This window comes from Erinaceus europaeus, chromosome 3 (genome assembly GCF_950295315.1).
Source record: "Erinaceus europaeus chromosome 3, mEriEur2.1, whole genome shotgun sequence".
NCBI classification, from domain to species: Eukaryota; Metazoa; Chordata; class Mammalia; order Eulipotyphla; family Erinaceidae; genus Erinaceus; species Erinaceus europaeus.
Genome location: NC_080164.1, coordinates 183,461,675 through 183,483,983, shown reverse-complemented (window position 1 = coordinate 183,483,983; position 22,309 = coordinate 183,461,675). Strand labels below are relative to the sequence as shown.

Sequence of the window (22,309 nt, the reverse complement as noted above, 5' to 3'; positions counted from 1 at the left end):
TTACCTGGACTTGTGGGATTGGCTCTTCAGGTGCAGGAGGGAAGGGGAGGGGAGGGGAAGGGAGAGGAGCTGGGGGGACAGGGAGACAGGAGAGGAGGGGAGGAGGAGGAGGAGGGAGGGGAGACAGGAGAGGAGGGGAAGGGAAGGGAGGGGAAGGGAGAGAGACAGAAGAGGAGGAGGGGAGAGGAGACAGGAGAGGAGGAGAGGAGAGGAGGTGAGAGGAGATAGCAGAGGAGGGAAGAGGAGGGGAGGGGATGGGAGACAGGAGAGGAGGGGAGAGGAGTTGGACGGGGAGGAGGGGAGAGGAACGGAAGGGAGGAGACAGGAAAGGAGGGGAGGGGAGAGGAAAGGGGGGAGGGGAGGGGAGACAGGAGAGGAGGGGAGAGGAATTGAGGGGACAGGGGAGAGGAGACAGGAGGGGAGACAGGAGAGGAGACAGCAGAGGAGACAGGAGAGGAGTTGAGGGACAGTAGGGAGGGGAGGAGAGGGTCTACTCCCTTAGGGGGGAGTCCCCTCCCTGCACTCAGTCAGAGATGAGGAGGCTCACGGGTAACCCTGGCAAACAGAAGCAGGAGAGCGGCAGCTGGGGAGGCTGCAGAAGGCGCAGGGCCTCCAGCCATCAAAGCGCAGCCCCAGAAACCCGGAGCCGTAGGCTGCGCGTCGGAAAGCAAAGCCCGCGAATCTCCAGCCAGAGCAGCACCGCTCCAGAGACGGGCCGGCGCCTGCCTGGGACTTTGCCTCCAGTCCGTGCAGTCCGGGCCCCGCGTGCTGGGGCGGGGGGCACTGCGGCTGTCTTGTGTTTCCACCCTCGCGCCCCCCCACTCTCTCTTTCTCTCTGTTTTGCACTCTGTCTATCATGATAAGAGACAGAAATCCTGGCTGCGGGTGGAATGTCAGACTCGAGCATGAGGTCTGGAGTTTGATCCCTGGTGGCACTTGCATGGGAGTGGTGCCTGGCTCTCTCTCTCTCTTTCTCTTTCTCTCTCTCTCTCTCTCTCTCTCTCTCACACACACACACACACACACACACACACACACACACACACACAAAAGACAAAAGCTAGAATAAGCCAATAAACAAATGACAGTCCTTTGGTGGCAGGCCCAGCGTGGAGAAGCTTGGCTGTGACCTCCACACCAGGTCGGGGAAATGCAGGGAACGCAGAGGATTGGGACAGTCTCCCTCGTAGCAGCCAGGCTCTGCGTCTGAGGCGGCCTGCGTCTGGCCCTCTGGTGGGAACCCGCCAGCCAGCCTCCTCGTTCTCCAGGGGCCTCTTTGGGGCTGTCCTGTCTGCTGTGACGCCTGCTCTGCTAGCCAGAGAGAGAACCAGAGAAGAGATAGAACGAAGGACCCAGGCGGCGGCGTACCTGGTTAATCACAGTGTGCGAGGACCCGGGTTCAAGCCCCCGGTCCCCACCTGCAGGGGGGAAGCTTCATGAGTGGTGAAGCAGGGCTGCAGGTGTCTCTCTGTCTCTCTCCCTCTCTAACTCCCCACCCCCACTCACTTTCTCTTCGTTTCTATCCAGTAATAAATAAATATCAAAAAGAGAGAGGGAGGGGGTCCGGGCGGTAGCGCAGCGGGTTAAGCGCACGTGGCGCGAAGCACAAGGACCGGCCTAAGGATCCTGGTTCGAGCCCCTGGCTCCCCACCTGCAGGGGAGTCGCTTCACAGGCGGTGAAGCAGGTCTGCAGGTGTCTGTCTTTCTCTCCTCCTCTCTGTCTTCCCCTCCTCTCTCCATGTCTCTCTGTCCTATCCAACAACAATAACAAGAGCAACAAACAATGGGAGGGGTGGCCACTAGGAGGAGTGGATTTGCAGGGCAGGCACTGAGCCCCAGCGATAACTCTGGAGGCAGAAAGAGAGAGAGAGAGAGAGAAAGGAAGCAGGATATCACTCTAGCACAGGTGATCCCAGTGATTGAACTCAGGCTTGCAAGCCCTGTGAAGGGGTCTCCATGAGGCCCAGGCAGGGGCAGGGTGAGAGTCCCAGATGCCATCTGCAGGTCCCAACACACCTGGCCCGGCCCTCACCTGCAGCCTCCTGCTTCTCTCCCCTGCACCCTCAGAAGCTGCAAGAGCTGGAGAAGAAGCTGGAGGAGAAGTTGCTGCAGGAGGAGGCGGCCGGGCTACGGCGGCTGCTGGACCCCGGGCTCCCCGAGGGCCCTGAGGAGGTGAAGCCCGATAGGCAGCTGTCGGCTGTCCTGCTGGGGGCGCTGAGCCAGGGACGCAGACTCCTGGAGCGGCAGAAGCAGAGGTGGGTGAGCTGAACTGGCCTGTGGGCACGGGGAACCCCGGGTCTGGGTGGTGAGCTGACTCCAGCCCAGGGGAGCCCCCCACCCACCACGGCTCTACCTGCAGGGAGGAAGCTTCATGAGTGGTGAAGCAGGGCTGCAGGTGTCTCTCTGTCTCTCTCCCCCTCTTGGTTTCTCTCTATCTCTCTCTCTCCAGTAAATTAATGAAATATCTTAAAAAATAAATCAAGGGGAGTCGGGCGGTAGTGCAGCAGGTTAAGTGCAGGTGGCACAAAGCGCAGGGACCAGCGTAAGGATCCTGGTTCGAGCCCCCGGGTCCCCACCTGCAGGGGAGTCGCTTCACAGGTGTTGACGCAGGTCTGCAGGTGTCTGTCTTTCTCTCTCCCTCTCTGTCTTCCCCTCCTCTCTCCATTTCTCTCTGTCCTATCCAACAACGACATCAATAACAACAACTACAATAAAAACCAACAAGGGCAACAAAAAGGGAAAATAAATAAATATACAAAATAAATAAAGAAATCAATCAAATGGGGCCAGATGGTGGCCATCAGAGCTGAGCAGGGCCCTGGTAAAGATAAGTACATAAAATCAACAGAAAGGAACTTATTTTAAAAATTATAGAGGTGGTGGCGCACCTGGTTGAGCGCACACGTTACAGTCCACAAGGACCTGGGTTCAAGCCCCCACTACCCACCTGCGGGGAGGAAGCTTCATGAGCGGTGAAGCAGGGCTGCAGGTGTCTCTCTGTCTCCCTCCCTCTCTATCTCCTCTGTCCCTCTCAGTGTCCATCTTGAACCAATAAATAAAACATTAAAGAAAAAAAACTGGCATTGGGCTCAGGAGATGGCGCACTGGGTAGAGCACATCTTTTACCAGCTGGAGGAGCCAGGTTTGAGCCCCCGGTCCACTCAAGGGAGCGCCTTCACGGGGGAGCTTCAAGATTGGAGGGGCAGTCCTGTGGCATCTCTCCTCTCTCTGTCTCTGTCTTCTCTTCATCTCTGTCTATACTTCCCTCGTTATCTTGTCTTCTCTCCATATCTCTCTTTCTCTCTCTCTCTCTCTCTCCAGGGTTATTGCTGGGACTTGGTGCGAACACAGCAAATCCACTGCTCCTGGTGGCCATTTTTTCCTTTTTTTTTTTTTTCCTTTTTTTTGGATTGGACAGAGAGAAATTGAGAGAGGAGGGAGAGGGAGGGAGGGAGGCGGGGGTAGGGAGACCTTCTTCAGTGCTTGTGAATATTCTTCCTGCTAGTGGGGAACTGGGGACTCGAACCCAGATCCTTGTATGAGCCCTTGCCTTAAGTCCTACGTGTGCTTAACCGAGCAGCACACCTGGCTCCCTCTCCCTCTCTGTCTCTGTCTTCCCTCCGCTATGTCTGTTTTTCCTCCTCTCTGTTTTTTTTTTATTTATTTATTTATTTATTTATTTATTCCTTTTGTTGCCCTTGTTGTTTTACTGTTGTAGTTATTATTGGTGTTGTTGTTATTGGATAGGACAGAGAGAAATGGAGAGAGGAGGGGGAGACAGAGAGGGGGAGAGAAAGACACACACCTGCAGACCTGCTTCACCGCCTGTGAATCGACTCCCCTGCAGGTGGGGAGCCAGGGGCTCGAACTGGGATCCTTAGGCTGGTCCTTGTGCGTTGCGCCACGTGCGCTTAACCCGCTGCGCTACCGCCCAACTCCCTTTTTCTTTTTTTTTCCTTTGTATTTTATTTAATAGGGCAGAGAGAAATTGAGAGAGGAGGGGAGATAGAGCGGCTGAGAGACAGAGACGCCTGAAGCCCTGCTTCACCGTTTGTGAAGCTTCCCTCTTGCGGGTGGGGAGCGGGGGCTTGAACCCGGCTCTTTGAACATAGTGATGTGTGCGCCCAACCCAACCAGGTCGCCACCACCCGCCAGTGCATCCTGCTGCTCAGCTCAGGCTGTCGCGTGTCTTGGAGCAGCGTCTGCCTCTGGGTGACCAGGCGTCCTGGCATTTTCTTGGATGTACATGCTCAGTCCCTGTCCCTGGTCTGATGTGCTCTTAGCTGTGATTCCCACAGGTTTTTTTTTTCTTTCTTTCTTTCTTTCTTTCTTTCTTTCTTTCTTTCTTCTTTTTTTTTTTTTTTGCCTTCAGAGTTATTACTGGGGCTCGGTGCCTGCACTACAAATCCACTGCTCCTTTTTGTTGCCCTTGTTGTTCATCGTTGTTGTTATTATTATTACTGTTATTGCTATAATTGTTGTTGGATAGAAGGGGAAGACAGAGAAGGGGAGAGAAAGACAGACAACTGCAGACCTGCTTTACCACCTGTGAAGCGACTCCCCTGCAGGTGGGGAGCCGGGGGCTCGAACCGGGATCCTTATGCCGGTCCTGGGTTTTGTGCCACCTGCGCTTAACCCGCTGCGCTACCACCTGACTCCCTTCTTTCTGTTTCTTAACTTCCCTCCTTCTCTGTCTCTGTTTTCCCTCCTCTCTCTGTCTCTATCTTCCCTTCTGTCTCTGTCTCCCCTCTCTCTATATATATTCCCTCCCTCTCTCTCTCTCTGTCTCTCACCCTCTTGTCTGGAAAAAAACCACAGGAGACTGCTAGAAGCCCTGTGATCATGCAGGTGCAAAGCCCCAGAGGGGAGGGAGGGACAGAGAGAGAGAGACAGGGACAGATGCCATCTGGCAGCAAAGCAGAGACAGGCTCGCAGGGCATTACGTGTGTGCGCCCGAGGACCCGCCCCGCTGCGGGATATGAAGGTGCCCGGCCGGCCGGGGGTGCAGCCCGGGCTCAGAGTTGCCTTTCTGTCCCAGCCTCCGGGAGGAGAGACGCAGAGCCGTGGTGCTGGAGGGCCAGCTGGAGAGCATGGAGGCCGACGCCTACGCGACCCTCCACAGCCAGGTCAGGCCGCCCGGTGGGCAGGGCTCTGCCTTTCCTACCCTCCCCCGCCCCAGTCCCCCCAAGGTGGGTGGGGAACCTCTGCAGGGTTGGGTGGTGGTGCGCCTGGTGAGGTCACAAGTCATCATGCATCAGGACCCGGGTTCAAGCCCCCAGGTCCCCACCTGCATGGGAGAAGCTTTGTGAGTGATGGAGCAAGGCTGCAGGTGTCCTTGCTGTGTGTGTGTGTGTGTGTGTGTGTGTGTGTGTGTGTCTGTCTGTCTCTTTTTTTTTTTTTTTTTGCCTCCAGGGTTATTGCTGAGGTTTGGTGCCTGCACCACGAATCCACTGCTCCTGGAGACCATATCTTCCCCTTTTGTTGCCCTTGTTGTTTTATCATTGTTGTGGTTATTGTTGTTGTTGTTGTTGCTGAAGTTGGATAGGACAGAGAGACATGGAGAGAGGAGGGGAAGACAGAGAGGGGGAGAGAAAGACAGACACCTGCAGACCTGCTTCACCGCCTGGGAAGCGACTCCCCTGCAGGTGGGGAGCTGGGGGCTCGAACCGGGATCCTTGCACTGTGTCTTTCTCTTTTTAAAATATTTTTATTTATTCATGAGAGAGGAGGAGAGAAAGAAAGAAGCAGGCATTACTTTGGTACAAGCGCTGCTGGGTATTGAACTTGGGACCTCACACTTGAGAGTCTGATACTTTATCCACTGAGCCATCTCCCAGCACAACTCTTTCTGTCTCTCTCTACCTCTTTTTATTTATTTTGTTATTATCTTTATTTATTTATTGGGTAGAGACAGCCAGAGATTGAGAGGAAGGAGAAGATAGAGACAGGGAGACAGAGAGGCACCTGCAGCCCTGCTTCGCCACTCGTGAAGCTTCCCCCTGCAGGTGGGGACCAGGGGCTTGAACCCGGGTCCTTGTGCACTGTGATGTGTGCGCTTAACCAGGTGCGCCACCATCCGGTCCCTCTACCTCTCTCTTTATCACACCTTGTATGTAAAAAAAAAAAAAAAAAAGACCGCTGGGATGGTAGAGTCATTCTGGCCACCGGCCATAACCCTGGTGACAGAAAAAGAAAAAAAGCAATAACCCTGGCAGGGGCCAGCCTGGAGCACTGCTCACTGGAGGGTAGTGGGAAGCAGAGGACTGGCCCCTCTGGTTGGGTTTTTCCCCACAATTCCCGCAGAATTTCCCACAAGACACCCAGAGCTGCTTCCTGTCAGATGTCTGGACTCAGTGCATATGAGTACTTGTGTTAAATGTCTCTGGACTCTGTATAAGAGTACTTGGTGTTAAGTGTCTGAACTGAGTATATATGAGTCCTTGTGTTAAGTGTCTCTGGACTCAGTGCTTGAGTCCTCGTGTTAAGTGTCTCTGGACGCAGTGCTTGAGTCCTCGTGTTAAGTGTCTCTGGACGCAGTGCTTGAGTCCTCGTGTTAAGTGTCTCTGGACGCAGTGCTTGAGTCCTCGTGTTAAGTGTCTCTGGACGCAGTGCTTGAGTCCTCGTGTTAAGTGTCTCTGGACGCAGTACTTGAGTCCTCGTGTTAAGTGTCTCTGGACGCAGTGCTTGAGTCCTTGTGTTAAGTGTCTCTGGACGCAGTGCTTGAGTCCTCGTGTTAAGTGTCTCTGAACTCAGTGCTTGAGTCCTCGTGTTAAGTGTCTCTGGACGCAGTGCTTGAGTCCTCGTGCTAAGTGTCCCTCAGCCAGTGCGTGTGAGTCCCGAGTCCGGAGCCTGCCGCTGCCCCTGCTCTAGCCGCCCCTGGGCCGGCCTTCCAGACGTGGCTCCCTGCCTCCCTGCCTCCGGCCTGGCCACCATGCGGAGCCGTGTCCCTCCCTCCCGCCCCCAGGAGCTGAAGCTGGCCACCTCCCTGTCGCGGCTGGCGGCCCTGCCCGGGAGCACCCTGCGTCTCCTCCTGAGCGTCACCCTGCCCGCCGTCACCCAGCCCGAGCTGCTGACCGCGCTGGACTCCAGCGGCCAGAAGCAGCCGGAGCCTGGGGCCGAGGGCGAGGCCGGGGAGCCGACGGAGCAGGGCAGGAAGGGGTGAGTGCTGCGGGAAAACCCCTGGGGAGGGCGGCACAGACCCTGCCCGGCCCCTCACCCGCTAGTCTCCCCACAGACTCCTGGTCTCCCGGGCTGGAGGCTTCACCGTGGGCGAGACCCACACACTTACGGGACAGAGATGGCGAGAGGGAAGGGGGGAGAGGGAGGGAGACAGAGAGAGAGAGGCCAGTGCAGGTGGGGCTCAAACCCGGGTCCTAGCACAGTGCGACTGGTGCTCTCAACCAAGTGTCCCAACGCCTGGCCCCACCTTTCACTTTCTCTCTGAAGGAAAAGAGAAAAAGTTCACGCGGAGTGGTGATGAGAACAACAGTACAGGAAGGAAGGAAGGAGGAAGGAAGGAAGGACGGAAGGAAGGAAGGAAGGAAGAAGGAAGGAGGAAGACAGGCAGGCAGGCAGGCAGGTGGGCCAGTGAGCTAGTGACATGGCTCTGCTGCGTTCACATCCCAGGCCCGGCGCCCGCAGTGCTGAAGGCGGCTTTGGTGCTGGGGACGTGCTCTCTCTCTCTCTCTCTCTCTCTCTCTCTCTCTCTGCCTCTCTGTCTTTATGGAAGAAAGAAAATAAATAGAAGAAAGAAAACTCTGGCTGAAAAAGAACTTCCATTTCCTCAAGTATCCTGTGCTATAGTCACAGGAGAGAGTGTAAGAAACGTAAAAGGAGGGAGTCGGGCGGTGGCGCAGCGGGTTAAGCGCAGGTGGCGCAAAGCACAAGGACCGGCATAAGGACCCCGGTTCGAACCCCGGCTCCCCACCTGCAGGGGAGTCGCTTCCCAGGCGGTGAAGCAGGTCTGCAGGTGTCTGTCTTTCTCTCCCCCTCTCTGTCTTCCCCTCCTCTCTCCATGTCTCTCTGTCCTATCCAACAACGACGACAACAATAATAACCACAACAATGATAAAACAACAAGTGCAACAAAAGGGAATAAGTAAATTAAAAAAGATTTTAAAAGAAGAAACATAAAGAGAGAGAGATAAAGAGAGAGAGAGGGAGAGAGAAAGAGAGGGAGATAGAGAGAGGGAGAGGGAGAGAGGGAGAGAGAGAGAGAGAGAGTCACCCCTGTGGTTCCCCAGCCAGAGGATATAGCACTTCGACGTGCTTCTCTGCTGAGAGACAGAGGGGCAGGGAGGGGTAGCGGGAGAGGACACCGACAGCCTCCCATCCTGCTGTCGAGAAGAATTAACTTTCTGGAATTAAGTTACCGGGGGCCGGGCTAAGCGCACATGGCACTAAGCACAGGAACCCTCTACAGGACCTGGGTTCGAGCCTCCCGCTCCCCATCTGCAGGAGGGAAGCGTCACGAGGGGTGAAGCAGGGCTGCAGGTGTCTCTCGGTCTCTCTCCCTCCCCCTCCCCTCTCAATCTCTCTCTGTTGTGTCTGATAAAATGGAAAAACAGGAACCAAATGACCAGCAGCAGCGGTGGATTCACGAGCCCCGGCCGTGAGCCTGGAGGCGCAGAACGAACAAGACGCGCTTCCTGTGTCTGCTCAGCTCACGGACTTGACTGCTGCTCCTTTCATGAGCTATTTAAGATCTGTGCTTCTCAGATATATCCAGACACCTTCATCACTGTCAGTTCCTTTTTTTTTCTTTTCCCCTGCAGAGTTTTTTTTTTTTGGGGGGGGGGATGCAGGTGGAGAGGGGGCCTTGTGTCTTTGTGATTCAACAGCGATTGCTTTACTCTTCCTTTGAATCATAGATGAAAATGAGAGACGAGATAGAGACAGAGAGAGAGAGAGGGACAGGGAGAGGGATGGATGGACAGAGAGAGGGAAAGGCCCGGGGCAGTGGAGACTGGGCTCTCACCCGGGCGGTAGACTGGCAGAGTGCCCTCCCCCAGGTTCACACTGGTGTCTGGCGGCCGCAGCCGGGCACAGCATCTTGCTCTTCTGTTAGGAAAGCAGAAGCCTCTCTCTTCTTGTCTCAGGAAGCACCAGGGCTGGTGGCAAGATCTAGAGAGCCGACTGCGAGGAGAAATGGTCGCCCGGGGCCTGGAGACGCTGCAGTGGGCTCGGCGGAGGAAGGAGAGGTGAGACGGGCAGCTCAGGGCAGCAGTGCCCCCACACCCGATGCCACTGGGCAGCCCAGGCCCACTCCCTGTCCTCTGACAAGAGAGAGGGGGAGACAGAGAAGCCACTATTCTGCTACACCCTCCATGGGCTCCCTGGGTGCTGTGCATGGTGCTGAGAGAGGAGAGACCCCACAGCCCTGCTCACCCTCCATGGGGCTCCCTGGCTGCTGTGCAGGGTGCTGAGAGAGGAGAGACCCCACAGCCCTGCCCACCTCCATGGGCTCCCTGGGTGCTGAGAGAGGAGAGACCCCACAGCCCTGCCCACCCTCCATGGGCTCCCTGGGTGCGGTGCCTGGTGCTGAGAGAGGAGAGACCTCCACAGCCCTGCCCACCCTCCATGGGGCTCCCTGGGTGCTGTGCAGGGTGCTGAGAGAGGAGAGACCCCACAGCCCTGCCCACCCTCCATGGGCTCCCTGGGTGCTGTGCAGGGTGCTGAGAGAGGAGAGACCCCACAGCCCTGCCCACCCTCCATGGGCTCCCTGGGTGCTGTGCCTGGTGCTGAGAGAGGAGAGACCCCACAGCCCTGCCCACCCTCCATGGGCTCCCTGGGTGCTGTGCAGGGTGCTGAGAGAGGAGACACCCCACAGCCCTGCCCACCCTCTATGGGCTCCCTGGGTGCTGTGCAGGGTGCTGAGAGAGGAGAGACCCCACAGCCCTGCCCACCCTCCATGGGCTCCCTGGGTGCTGTGCCTGGTGCTGAGAGAGGAGAGACCCCACAGCCCTGCCCACCCTCCATGGGGCTCCCTGGGTGCTGTGCAGGGTGCTGAGAGAGGAGAGACCCCACAGCCCTGCCCACCCTCCATGGGCTCCCTGGGTGCTGTGCCTGGTGCTGAGAGAGGAGAGACCCCACAGCCCTGCCCACCCTCCATGGGCTCCCTGGGTGCTGTGCAGGGTGCTGAGAGAGGAGACACCCCACAGCCCTGCCCACCCTCTATGGGCTCCCTGGGTGCTGTGCAGGGTGCTGAGAGAGGAGAGACCCCACAGCCCTGCCCACCCTCCATGGGCTCCCTGGGTGCTGTGCCTGGTGCTGAGAGAGGAGAGACCCCACAGCCCTGCCCACCCTCCATGGGGCTCCCTGGGTGCTGTGCAGGGTGCTGAGAGAGGAGAGACCCCACAGCCCTGCCCACCCTCCATGGGCTCCCTGGGTGCTGTGCAGGGTGCTGAGAGAGGAGAGACCCCACAGCCCTGCCCACCCTCCATGGGCTCCCTGGGTGCTGTGCCTGGTGCTGAGAGAGGAGACACCCCACAGCCCTGCCCACCTCCATGGGCTCCCTGGGTGCTGTGCAGGGTGCTGAGAGAGGAGAGACCCCACAGCCCTGCCCACCCTCCATGGGCTCCCTGGGTGCTGTGCAGGGTGCTGAGAGAGGAGAGACCCCACAGCCCTGCCCACCTCCATGGGCTCCCTGGGTGCTGTGCCTGGTGCTGAGAGAGGAGAGACCCCACAGCCCTGCCCACCCTCCATGGGCTCCCTGGGTGCTGTGCCTGGTGCTGAGAGAGGAGAGACCTCCACAGCCCTGCCCACCCTCCATGGGCTCCCTGGGTGCTGTGCAGGGTGCGGAGAGAGGAGACACCCCACAGCCCTGCCCACCCTCCATGGGCTCCCTGGGTGCTGTGCAGGGAGCTGAGAGAGGAGAGACCCACAGCCCTGCCCACCCTCCATGGGCTCCCTGGGTGCTGTGCAGGGTGCTGAGAGAGGAGAGACCCCACAGCCCTGCCCACCCTCCATGGGCTCCCTGGGTACTGTGCCTGGTGCTGAGAGAGGAGACACCCCACAGCCCTGCCCACCCTCCATGGGGCTCCCTGGGTGCTGTGCAGGGTGCTGAGAGAGGAGAGACCCCACAGCCCTGCCCACCCTCCATGGGCTCCCTGGGTGCTGTCCATGGTGCTGAGAGACGAGAGACCTCCACAGCCCTGCCCACCCTCCATGGGCTCCCTGGGTGCTGTGCCTGGTGCTGAGAGAGGAGAGACCCCACAGCCCTGCCCACTCTCCATGGGCTCCCTGGGTGCTGTACAGGGTGCTGAGAGAGAAAAGACCCCACAGCCCTGCCCACCCTCCATGGGCTCCCTGGGTGCTGTGCAGGGTGCTGAGAGAGGAGAGACCCCACAGCCCTGCCCACCCTCCATGGGGCTCCCTGGGTGCTGTGCAGGGTGCTGAGAGAGGAGAGACCCCACAGCCCTGCCCACCCTGCATGGGGCTCCCTGGGTGCTGTGCATGGTGCTGAGAGAGGAGAGACCCCACAGCCCTGCCCACCCTCCATGGGGCTCCCTGGGTGCTGTGCCTGGTGCTGAGAGAGGAGAGACCCCACAGCCCTGCCCACTCTCCACCGAGCCCCTAAGAATCCCGGTGGCAGTCCGGACACTCTGGGGAGATGTTTGTGGGAACGAGCTCCTTCTCCCCACAGCATCCTGAAGAAGCCGTGCCCGCCGCTCAGGGAGAGGGCTCAGCTCTCTGGCCGCACAAGCTGGCCGCAGCCGTCCCCCAGCCCCGCTGGTCTGCCCGTTGCCGTGTCCATCGTGGGCGCAGAGGCCCTGGACCTGCTGGACACGGGCGAGAAGATCTTTGTATTCCGAAACCCGGCCGAGCCGGAGATCAGACTCCACCTCCCTCCCAGGAGGAAGAAGAAGAAGAACTTCCTGAATGCCAAGAAGGCCGCGTGGGTCCAGGCCATGGAGTAGCCAGGGCAGAAGACGGGACTTGGCAGTTCTCGCCCCAGCTGTGCTGCGGGCAGGGTGGCTGGGCTCTCACACTTGCCTTCTGTGTCTGCTACAGCTCTCCTTCCTTCCTTCCCTCCCTCCCTCCCTCCCTCCTTCCTTCCTTCCATCCTCCCTTCCTCCCTCCCTCCCTCCCTGGAAACGCCAAAGTAAATGCATTTCTCCCAAAGCACTTCAAGAGGAAGGTGGTCTTTCTCCCCTGGGTCTTGGCGCATCTGAGATCCACTCTCTGTCCCTCCAGCGTGGCCAGGAGATGCGCGAACCCCTGGGGTCCCTGACTCCTGTCAGAGGCCGCCTCCTCCCCATCCTCCTCCTCCTCCTCCTCTTCTTCCTCCTCCCCTCCTCCCCTTAATGGATCGGAGCCCTGGCAGGGAGGGACTGTGGATCAGAGGCCGCGTGTGGCAGGCGCGTGGCCAGGAGGTGGCACAGAGCGTGGCGTGCGGCGCGTGGCTCTACCTGTGCCCGAGCGAGTGGGGCTCCGACGGTGCTGCGGGGAGGCGGTGGGGATGGATGACTGCAGGAGGCTGGCGGCTGGGCGAGTGGCTGGGGAGAGGTGTGGATGGAGGCCGGGAGACTCCTGCTAGGGAGGTGGAGTCAGGGCCACAGCACCGGGCCCAGGGCACAGCTGCTCAGTGTCATCCCTGCACAATCGCCAGCCCCAGGCATGGCCGCCTCTGCCCCAGCCTCCCCCCTCATCCTCCCCCTCAGCCTCCTCCTCAGCCTCCCCTCAGCCTCCCCCTCACAGCCATGGCTGAGGCCCCCAGGCTGCCACAGGCCTGACATCAGCCCCACCGCACGGAGGAAGCCTCCGGAGGAAGCCAGGAGGCGTCTCTGTGCCCTGCATCTCTCCTGAGGCCACAGCTCCGCCTGCTCCGCCCTGTGCCGCCTCCACACACAAGTCCTGCCACCCGGCCCCGAGACCCCAGCTGGGGCGTCCCGGCCCCACGTCACAGCTGTCACGGCCATCACGGGGCAGAGTGGGAGCCGGGGACCTGGTGGGGGCCGCCGAGCCCCCGGCTCCCCACCTGCAGGGGAGTCGCTTCACAGGCGGTCTGCAGGTGTCTGTCTTTCTCTCCCCCTCTCTGCCTTACCCTCCTCTCCATTTCTGTCTGTCCTATCCAACAATGACATCAATAACAACAATAATAACTACAACAATAAAAAAACAACAAGGGCAACAAAAGGGAAAATAAATAAAGATTGGAAATAAAATAAAAACAGGTGAGAGACAAAAATAACAAGAAAGAGAGAAATAATAGCCCCACTCCTCCATCCTGGTGCTGTCACGGTGCTCTCGTGTGACTCTGGGTTCCAACCTAGGGCTTGAGGCAGTTAGGTGTGCCCTCTCACTGCTGAGCTATCTCCCTGCCTTTAAAAAAACGTATCAGTGACTTCGTATCATATGTACAAAACTATAAGATGGACGGGTGTGACCCCACATGGACCCCACCACCAGAGTTCTGGATCCCCAGTCCCTCCATTGGAAACCAGTGGTTCTCCCAAGGTCACAGAGATGGGTTGACTATTTCTTTTAAAAAATTGTTTAGGGAGTCGGCTGGTGGCGCAGTGGGTTAAGCGCACGTGGCGCAAAGCACAGGGATCCTGGTTCAAGCCCCCGGCTCCCCACCTGCAAGGGAGTCGCTTCACAGGCGGTGAAGCAGGTCTGCAGGTGTCTGTCTTTCTCTCCCCCCTCTCTGTCCTCCCCTCCTCTCTCCATGTCTCTCTGTCCTGTCTGACAACAACATCAACTACAACAATAAAAAAGACTTTATTAGTTATCTTTATTTATTGATTGGATAGAGACAGCCAGAAATCAAGAGGGCGGGCGGAGAGGAGAGAGACAGAGGCACCAGCAGCCTGGCTTCACCACTCCTGAAGCTTTCCCCCTGCAGGTGGGGGCCTGGGGGCTCGAACCCAGGCAGGTCCTTGCGCACTGTAACCTGAGCTCAACCAGGTGCGCCACCACCCGACCCCCTTTTTTTTTCTTCTGTGGTCCCAGCCTTTGTTTACGCTGCGTCTGTGAGCTGTGTGCCTCCGGCCACCCTGGGTCGGCGACGGGAGCCCTGGGGAGGAGTTGCATCTGAACCATGAAAGGCACCTGATACTGGGGGCCGCGTGGCGGCAGACCGGCTTAAGCACGCTTAGGACTAAGCACAAGGACCTGGGTTCAAGCCCCTTTTCCCCACCTTCGGGAGGTGGGGACACTTCACAAGCGGTGAAGCAGGTCTGCAGGTGTCTCTCTGTCTCTCTCCCTCCTCCTCCTCTCTCAGTTTCGCTCTGTCCTGTCCAATAAAAATGGAAAAAAGAGGCCACCAGGAGCAGTGGATTTGTAGCCCCAGAGACACCCCTGGAGGCAAGAATAAAAAAGGCACCTGGGGGGTCAGGCGGTGGTGCAGCGGGTTAAGCGCAGGTGGCACAAAGTGCAAGGACCGGCGTAAGTATCCCGGTTCGAGCCCCAGGCTCCCCACTCACTTCACAGGCGGTGAAGCAGGTCTGCAGGTGTCTGTCTTGCTCTCCCCCTCTGTCTTCCCCTCCTCTCTCCATTTCTCTCTGTCCTATCCAACAACAATGACATCAATAACAACAACAATAATAACTACAACAATAATAAAAAGACAACAAGGGCAACAAAAGGGAAAATAAATAAACATCTGATGGACTACCAGAATAAAACTATAGTTTAAAAAAAAGAGGGGCGGGCACCTGATGTCACCCTGCCAGGTCTCTGCCACCCAGAAGGGACCTTTCTGCCTTTCCTGCCACTCCCTGTGCCCACAAGGGCAGGATGGGACTTGGGGAGGTGGATGTGCACAGACAAGTTGGGGACAAGTCCCGGCCTGAGGCTGATGCGAGAGGCTGCTATCTTTCGTGGGAGGTGCCCCGGCTTTGAGCCTCACCCCCACTGGCCGTCTTCACAGGCAGAGAGAAACTGCGGCTTCCTTCCTGCGTGTCCCTGGAGCGGGGTGGCGGTGGGGTGGCGGGAGCCGGGGCAGCAGAGAGAGAGAGAGAGAGAGAGACTGCTTCTGGCCCGATCTCCGGAGCCAGGCCTCACACACACTCGGCGGCAGGCCACGTCTCTTTTTATTATTACTCATTCGTTTGCCACCAGAGTTATCACCGGGGCTTAGTGTCTGCACCATGAATCCACTGCTCCAGGTGGCCAGTTTCTTTTAATTTTTCTCTCATTTTTTTAAATAAATATTTATTTATTTATTCCCTTTTGTTGCCCTTGTTTTATTGTTGTAGCTATTATTGTTGTCGTTGTTGGATAGGACAGAGAGAAATGGAGAGAGATGGGGAAGACAGAGAGGGGGAGAGAAAGACAGACACCTGCAGACCTGCCTCACCGCCTGTGAAGCGACTCCCCTGCAGGTGGGGAGCCGGCTTGAACCGGGATCCTGACAACCGACAGGTCCTTGCGCTTCCTGCCACATGCGCTTAACCTGCTGCGCTACCACCTGACTCCCTCTTTTTATATTTTTATTTTTACTGTGTTTTTTTTTCCTCCAGGGTTATTGCTGGGGCTCAGTGCCTGCACCATGAATCCACCGCTCCTGGAGGCCATTTTTTCCCCTTTTATTGCCCTTGTTGTAGCCTTGTTGTGGTTATTGTTGTTGTTGATGTCACTCGTTGTTGGCTAGGACAGAGAGAAATGGAGAGAGGAGGGGAAGACAGCGAGGGAGAGAGAAAGACACCTGCAGCCCTGCTTCACCGCCTGTGAAGTGACTCCCCTGTAGGTGGGAAGCCGGGGACTCGAACCAGGATCCTTACGCCGGTCCTTGCACTTTGCACCATGTTCATTTAACCCGCTGCGCTACCATCCGACCCCCATCTCGTCATTTTCTTTCTCTCAGAGTAAATCAAGAAAGCACTAAGCTGCTAGCTGGGGGTTGGGGGTGGTGGCCTGAGACTGACCGAGGACCAGGAGGGAACTTCAAAGGGCTTGAGGAGAGGTGGCCACAGGAAGGGGGGTGTCCCGTCTACTCCCTTCAGAGGCTGTAGAGTCTGTCGTGATGGCTGTGATGGTGGCAGCCGCTGATGACCACGAGGTCTGGCCTGCAGACAGGACCAGCAGGCAGGCAGGGACTGGGTGCAGGACAATGGAAGGGGCCTGGCACGGGGGAAGGTGTGGGCGTGAGGCAACATTGTAGGAGGGGCTCCTGCCAGGGGAGAACCTTCCGTGTTCATTCCCAAGCAGACGGGACAGCAGCCTCCATGGGAGAGAATAATGGGGCGGGGGGGGGGCTGTGTGGGAGCCTTTTCAGACGGTGCTCCTGAGAAACTAGAAAAAACTATGAAATCACCTGGAAACTCAGCGAGGTACCACCAGCATCTCTCCAGACTCTCACTAAGTCACAGCCACCAAGTTGCAGATGCTGCCATGACGCCACCCTGACCTCCCTGGGCAGACGCCCTCACCCGTGAGTCCTGGAGGCTCTCCTCCCCAGACCCCTGCCCTACTAGGGACAGACAGACACATGCTGGGGGTGTGGGTCCACCTGCCAACACCCATGTCCAGCGGAGAAGCAACTACAGAAGCCAGAGCTCCCACCTTCTGCTCCCCATAGAGAATTTGGGTCCAGACTCCCAGATGGGGACACGTGTCAGGGGAAGATGATCAGAGGGCTCTGAAGGACAGAAGACAAAAAAACAAACAAAGGAAGGATACTCAGTAGTCGTCACAGGTGTAGTTACGACTTGGAAAGGAAGAGGAGGTGGGATCATAGGGGGAAAAAAAGGCAAATACATCTAAATATAGACACACAGTTGTAGAAATAATAGCCCGTATCTGTGACCTTGGGAGAACCACAGCAGGTCCCGAGGGAGGGGATGGGGACACAGAGCTGGGGGTGGGGACAGGGTGGGATCAGACCCATTATCTTATAATTTTGTGAATCAATATTAAATCACGAATAAAAAAAAAGAAAGAAAACCACAGTGAAGATAAAGAAGACTGGAGGCCGAGTGCTGGTGGCACACCTGCCTGAGCACACACGTCACAGTGCACAAGGACCCGGGTTCAAGTCCCTGGTCCTCACCTGCAGGGGTAGGTTTCACGAGTGGTGAAGCAGGTCTGCAGGGGTCTCTCCCTTGTTGTTTCCCCCCTGCCCTCCCAATACCTTTGTCTTTATCCAGTGAGTAAATAATAAAATAAGATACCCCACTGCGGAATGGGAGCTTCACAGTGCTCCGGGTCTGGGTCTCTCTTCCTCTCCCTCTCTCCCTCTAGCTTCCCCTCCCCTCTCAATTTCTCTTCGTCCTACCAAATGAAATAGAAAAAAAAAAGAGGGGTTTGGTAGTGGCACATCTGGTGGCACAAACACACTAATTACCAGGAGCATGGACCCGGGTTCAAGCCGGTTCCTGACCTGCTGGGGGGGAGCTCCAACATAGGCGGTGGAACAGGTCTGCAGGTGTCTCTCTGTCTCTCTCCCTGTCTAGCTCCCCTTGCTTCTCAATTTCTCTGTCTCTATCCAAAATAAATAAATAAAACATTTAAGAAGGACAAGGAAGACTCAAGTGTGACTGAGCTGGACGGCGCCCTGAACGGACACCTCTGTGCTGATCCTCTGAGTAAAACCAACAGGCCTGACTGGGTCCCCTGCCCTCCCTCCTTATCCACCTCTCATGAAACTGGAGTGTACCAGCTCTCAGGAGAACGCCACCCACCCCAGGCCACCGAGTCAGTGATGGAGTTGTGAGAAGCTACGCCCAAGAGATGGGTTTATTCCACACAGGGAACGATGCTGTCTTGATCAGAGTAGCCCGACCCGGCATCTCCAGGGCGGGGCACATCCAGGACATGCAAACGGGAGAGGGGACAGAAGGACGAAAGGTGTGTGGAACGGGGTGGGGCAGGGAGGAGGACAGGATGGACGTGGGGGACAAAATCTCGAAACTTCCTTGGTGCCGACGAAGAACAGGGTGGCTTCTTCTTTATAAGCAAAAACACATAAAGGCATCTGACACCAAAATGTCTCGAGGAAGCAGAGGTGGCCTTGAGCGTCAGAGCGCTGACTGTGACTGTGAAAATGGAGCCGGGAGGGAGACGGTAAGACACGACTCACCTCGGACAGGTGCGGGGGGTGGCAGGTGCCAGAGGCCAGGGAGGAATGTTGGGAGGCCCCTCAAGGCCAGTCTCGGGTCCGCAGGAAGCAGACTGTCCTGAGAAAGACCCTTCTCTGGACACGGGGCGGGGGGCACAGGCGGTAGAGTCCCTGGGATTTCACCTGTCTTGTCTGTCTCGCTCCAGGGGTGCAGGTAAGTTTAAGGCCACCTGCTTTACAGGTGAGGGTCCCCTAGAACATGGGCCTGGACTCTGGCCATCCCCAGGGTCACTGGACGGCTCTGTCACTGACCCCCCAGTCCTGGGGCAGAGCCCCTCCCACGCCAGGAAGACCAGACACCAGTCCGTGCACCCACACCCATGTTCTGGACCCCCACCCCACCCCCGCTGTACCGTCCTCATCTGCTAATCCGGAACTACCTCATCAGTGGCCTTGGGGGTGGGTGGGCGGTGACACACCAGGTTTAGCGCACATAGTACTAACCACAAGCACCTAAGCAAGGACCCGGGTTTGAGCCCCCGGCTCCCCACCTGTGGGGGGGGGAGGGAAGCTTCACAAGTGGTGAAGCAGGTCTGCAGGTGTCTCTCTCTACATATCTCCCCCTCCTCATTCAATTTCTCTCTGTCCTGTCCAATAAAATGAAAAAAAAGGGCCGTCAGTAGCAGTGGGTTTGTAGTGCTGGCACCGAGCCCCAGTAATAACCCTGGGGGGCAGGAGGGAGGGAAGGAGGAAGGAAGGGAGGGAGGGAGAGCAATCTCTGCAAAGAGGAGACCCAGAGTCCTGCTGGTTTTTTTTTTTTGGGGGGTGGGGGGTTCAGGAGTCACTTGACAGGAGTGACCACTGGGTGGTGTCTGGGCTGAGAGGGTGGGGGTCCACCTTCTGTGCGCGAGAAGGGAGACGCACGTCTGCAGCACCGAGGCCTGGAGCCAGGCTGTTCTGTACCCCGAAGGTGAAGACACAGTGAAGACGCTTCCAGTTTGGCTGGGGGGGGGGACTCAGGGCACACCCAGCGGGCGTTCTCAGGACTGTCACCAAGCCGGGGTGACCTGCTGAATCCTGCAGCTGGTTGGTGGGAGCCTCCTTTCCAGACCACGGCCGGCAGGCTTGTCCCTTCCCCTGTGAATAGTTCACGCAACGTCTACCAGTCTGGCAGGTCTGCTGTGCTGTCAGAGGCTCCCAGCCGGAGACCTTGTGACTACAGGGGGTGCAGAGAGCTGCCGTCGTCCCCCCCCCCCACTTTGGAACGTGGGAAACTGAGGCACAGAGCCAGGCTGGAGCCAGGCCTCAGAAGCCAGGGCTCTCTGTCTGCAGCTGGTGCTTGGGGGAGGGGAGCCTGGTGTAGGGGTGCGGGCCTGGGTGGCTTAGCTTCTGCAGCCCTGGGAGCAGGGGTGGGGGGAGAGGTTGTTGTTGCTGCCGTCCTGCTTCTGTTCCGGCTTCCGGTCCCGCTTGTCCTGGTCCTGAGGATGGCCCTCGGGGCCTGGGAGCTGGCCATTGGCTCCCCGCTGCCCCTGCAGCCTGAAAGGGGGACAGGGCACAGACGGTCAGAGACCCAGCAAGGGGGAGCTGGGTGCCTGTACCCCCACCCCACCCCCACCCTAGGAGCTCAGTATCTGCAAAATGCAGTGTTTGGGGCCGGCTGGTGGCGCACCTGGTTGAGTGCACGTGTTTGTCAGGACATTGTGAGGATGTGGTTGAGCTTGGCAGGGCTTGCCTTGAGGGGACATCCATCCTGTCAGTCTCTCTCTCTCTACTGAGAAGTCAAGCAAAGAGGGACACAGCCCCCAAGGTTTGCCCCATCTTATCAGACTGCCTGCCTCGCAAAGCACCCTGCACTTCTGATACCATGGTCTTCTTCTTTATTATCTACATAACCATTGTTTTGTCTGAAAGATCCCCACCCATTCCATTCCTTTGATCTATCTTCTTTCTACCCTCAGGACCCTCCCTGCCTGCAGGGCATTATTAATCTTACCAGTTAAAACCCTCACAACTAAGGAAACCCTCACAACTAAGGAAGTTCCTACCTTTCCAGCCCCTTTTGCCTTTCTCCGCCCCTTTCCAAACCATGTCAAGCCATTTCCATTTCCGACTTGCCAGTTCTGGATCCAACTCTTAAAATCCTTGGCTCTCTGATCAATAAAGAATTGAATTGCCTCGCCACCACAAGCTCTGTTCCTGGGTCATCTCTTTTGAGTTGCTGAGTGAGGAGCAGCCCAGGCTGGCTCCGGTCACGTTCTCTCCAACCCAGAGAGTACGCACCCAGGAAGAGACACCCCCACACTAGCCCGGCAGTGTTACAGTGCACAAGGACCCAGGTTCGAGCCCCTGGTCCCCACCTGTGGGGGGAATGTTTTGTGAATGGTGAAGCAGGGCTGCAGGTATCTCTCTCTGTCTCTCTTCCTTTCTAACTCCCCCTCCCCTCAATTTCTGTCTCTATCCAATAAATAAAAATAAAATAAAATGGACATGTGCCGGGCTAGCTTTGCGGGCAGGAGACAGACGACCAGGGACTCATGGCTGAGCTGGGAACGCAGTTCAATCTTTATTGATGAGCGGGGATGCAGTGCAATCAATCTAATCTCCATTCATTAGAAAATCCTGTCCTTTATATCTCCTGAGGTGGAAGTGTCAGGTTGGAAGAGGAAATACGTAGGCTAGAGGGTGGGGAAAAGGAAAAAGTGCACGAACCAGTAGGGATTAAACCAATGGGGATTAAACCAGTGCGGGTCTCAAACAAAACAAAGATTATGTAAATAGACCACAGTGTTAAGCAATGCAAGGGAACCTAACGTGATGATCAAAACAGAAGGGGTCTTAGAAGCAGAATTAGAAGCAGACCAACAGACATGGTACTGGAACCCACAGGGAGAGACTGCATTCTGAGATAGACGTTTTTTTAAAAAATAATTTATCCTTTTTTTTTTTTACCATCAAGGTTTTCATGGGGGGCTTCATGTCTGCATAATTCCATCACTGCTGTTGGACTTTGAAATTTTATTTAAAACTGGTCCAACCCCTGAGGAGAGCAGTCTGGAGAACTCTCAGAAGGCTAGACATGGACCTACCCTATGATCCTGCAATTCCTGTCCTGGAGACATGTCCTAAGGAACCCAACACACCCATCCAAAAAGATCTGTGTACACCTATGTTCATAGCAGCACCATTTGTAATAGCCAAAACCTGGAAGCAACGCAGGTGTCCAACAGCAGATGAGTGGCTGAGCAAGTTGTGGTCTAGATACACAATGGATTCTGGGGAGGGAGTGGTGAAAGAGAACTTTGGAGTCCTGGTGCATAATGGAATTATATTTGTGTGTCAGTGTTGCGCTACAAAGTGTTAAACCTCTCAATAAAAAAAAATATATTTATTGGCACTAGGGTAACCACTAGGGCTTGATGTCTGCACATTGACTCTGCAGACATTCCCCAGAACCATTTTCTTCATTATTCTGTCTGGTAGAGAAATGAGAAGTAGAGGGAGTTGGGCGGTAGCACAGCGGGTTAAGTGCACGTAGTGCAAAACTTGAGGACCAGCGTAAGGATCCCGGTTCGAGCCCCCGGCTCCCCACCTGCAGGGGAGGTGCTTCACAGGAGGTGAAGCAGATCTGCAGGTGTCTGTCTTTCTCTCCCCCTCTTTGTCTTCCCCTCCTCTCTCCATTTTTCTCTGTCTTATCCAACAACAATGACATCAATAAGAACAACAATAACTACAACAACAATAAAAAATAACAAGGGCAACAAAAAAAGGATAATAAATAAATAAAGTATAAAAAAACGAAATGAGGTGGTCTGGAAGATGGCACAGTGGATAAAGCATTAGGCTCTCAAGCATGAGGTCCTGAGTTCAATCCCCAGCAGCATATGTGCCAGAGTGACTTCTGGTTTTTTTTCTCTCTCTCCTCCTATCTTCCTCATTAATAAATAAATAAAATCTTTTAAAAATGAGGAAAAGAGAAAGAGAGAGACTGAGAGACATAGAGACACCTGCAGCCCTGCTCCACTGCTCATGAAGCTCCCCACTTGAAGGTGGGAGCCAGGGGCTTGAACCTGGGTCCTTGCACACTGTAAAGTGTGTGCCCCGCCAGGTGCACTGATACCTGCCTCCCGTCTTTTTTTCTTTATGGGGACGGCTAATGGTTCACTCTGACATTCCATTCAATTCTATTCTATTTTATTCTATCCTATCCTATCCTCAGAGCAGACGCCACGGCCTGAGGTTTCTCTCTGACACAGTCCTTCTGCACCCACCGTGTTCCCCTTGCTGAGAACCTGCTATGGCTTCTGCAGA

At 56.4% G+C, this 22,309-nt stretch overlaps 2 protein-coding genes across 3 annotated transcripts in view; one reads left to right on the top strand and one right to left on the bottom strand.

The window, feature by feature from the left end:
- The first annotated feature begins 1,941 nt into the window (after positions 1-1,941).
- LOC107523717 (limbin-like) lies at positions 1,942-12,183 on the top strand. Its single transcript, XM_060188562.1, has 5 exons — positions 1,942-2,255; positions 5,039-5,126; positions 6,965-7,158; positions 9,099-9,200; positions 11,645-12,183. The coding sequence occupies exons 1-5, from the start codon at positions 1,957-1,959 to the stop codon at positions 11,916-11,918; spliced, it is 957 nt and encodes a 318-aa protein (XP_060044545.1). The 5' UTR covers positions 1,942-1,956; the 3' UTR covers positions 11,919-12,183.
- Positions 12,184-19,253: 7,070 nt separating this feature from the next.
- Positions 19,254-22,309, bottom strand: part of STK32B (serine/threonine kinase 32B) — an 84,412-nt gene continuing 81,356 nt past the window's right edge. For both annotated transcript variants that reach the window (XM_060188557.1, XM_060188558.1), the window contains exon 12: positions 19,254-19,537. In XM_060188557.1, coding sequence (XP_060044540.1) covers positions 19,384-19,537 — 154 coding nt within the window. In that variant the 3' untranslated portion in view covers positions 19,254-19,383. The remainder of the gene's footprint in view (positions 19,538-22,309) is intronic.

Excerpts from the sequence above, each read along its gene's own strand:
- LOC107523717 (XM_060188562.1), top strand. The coding sequence starts at position 1,957 with ATGAGGCCCAGGCAGGGGCAGGGTGAGAGTCCCAGATGCCATCTGCAG. Across the intron at positions 2,256-5,038 it reads CTGGAGCGGCAGAAGCAGAG|CCTCCGGGAGGAGAGACGCA; the intron begins GTGGGTGAGCTG and ends TTTCTGTCCCAG. Across the intron at positions 5,127-6,964 it reads ACGCGACCCTCCACAGCCAG|GAGCTGAAGCTGGCCACCTC; the intron begins GTCAGGCCGCCC and ends TCCCGCCCCCAG.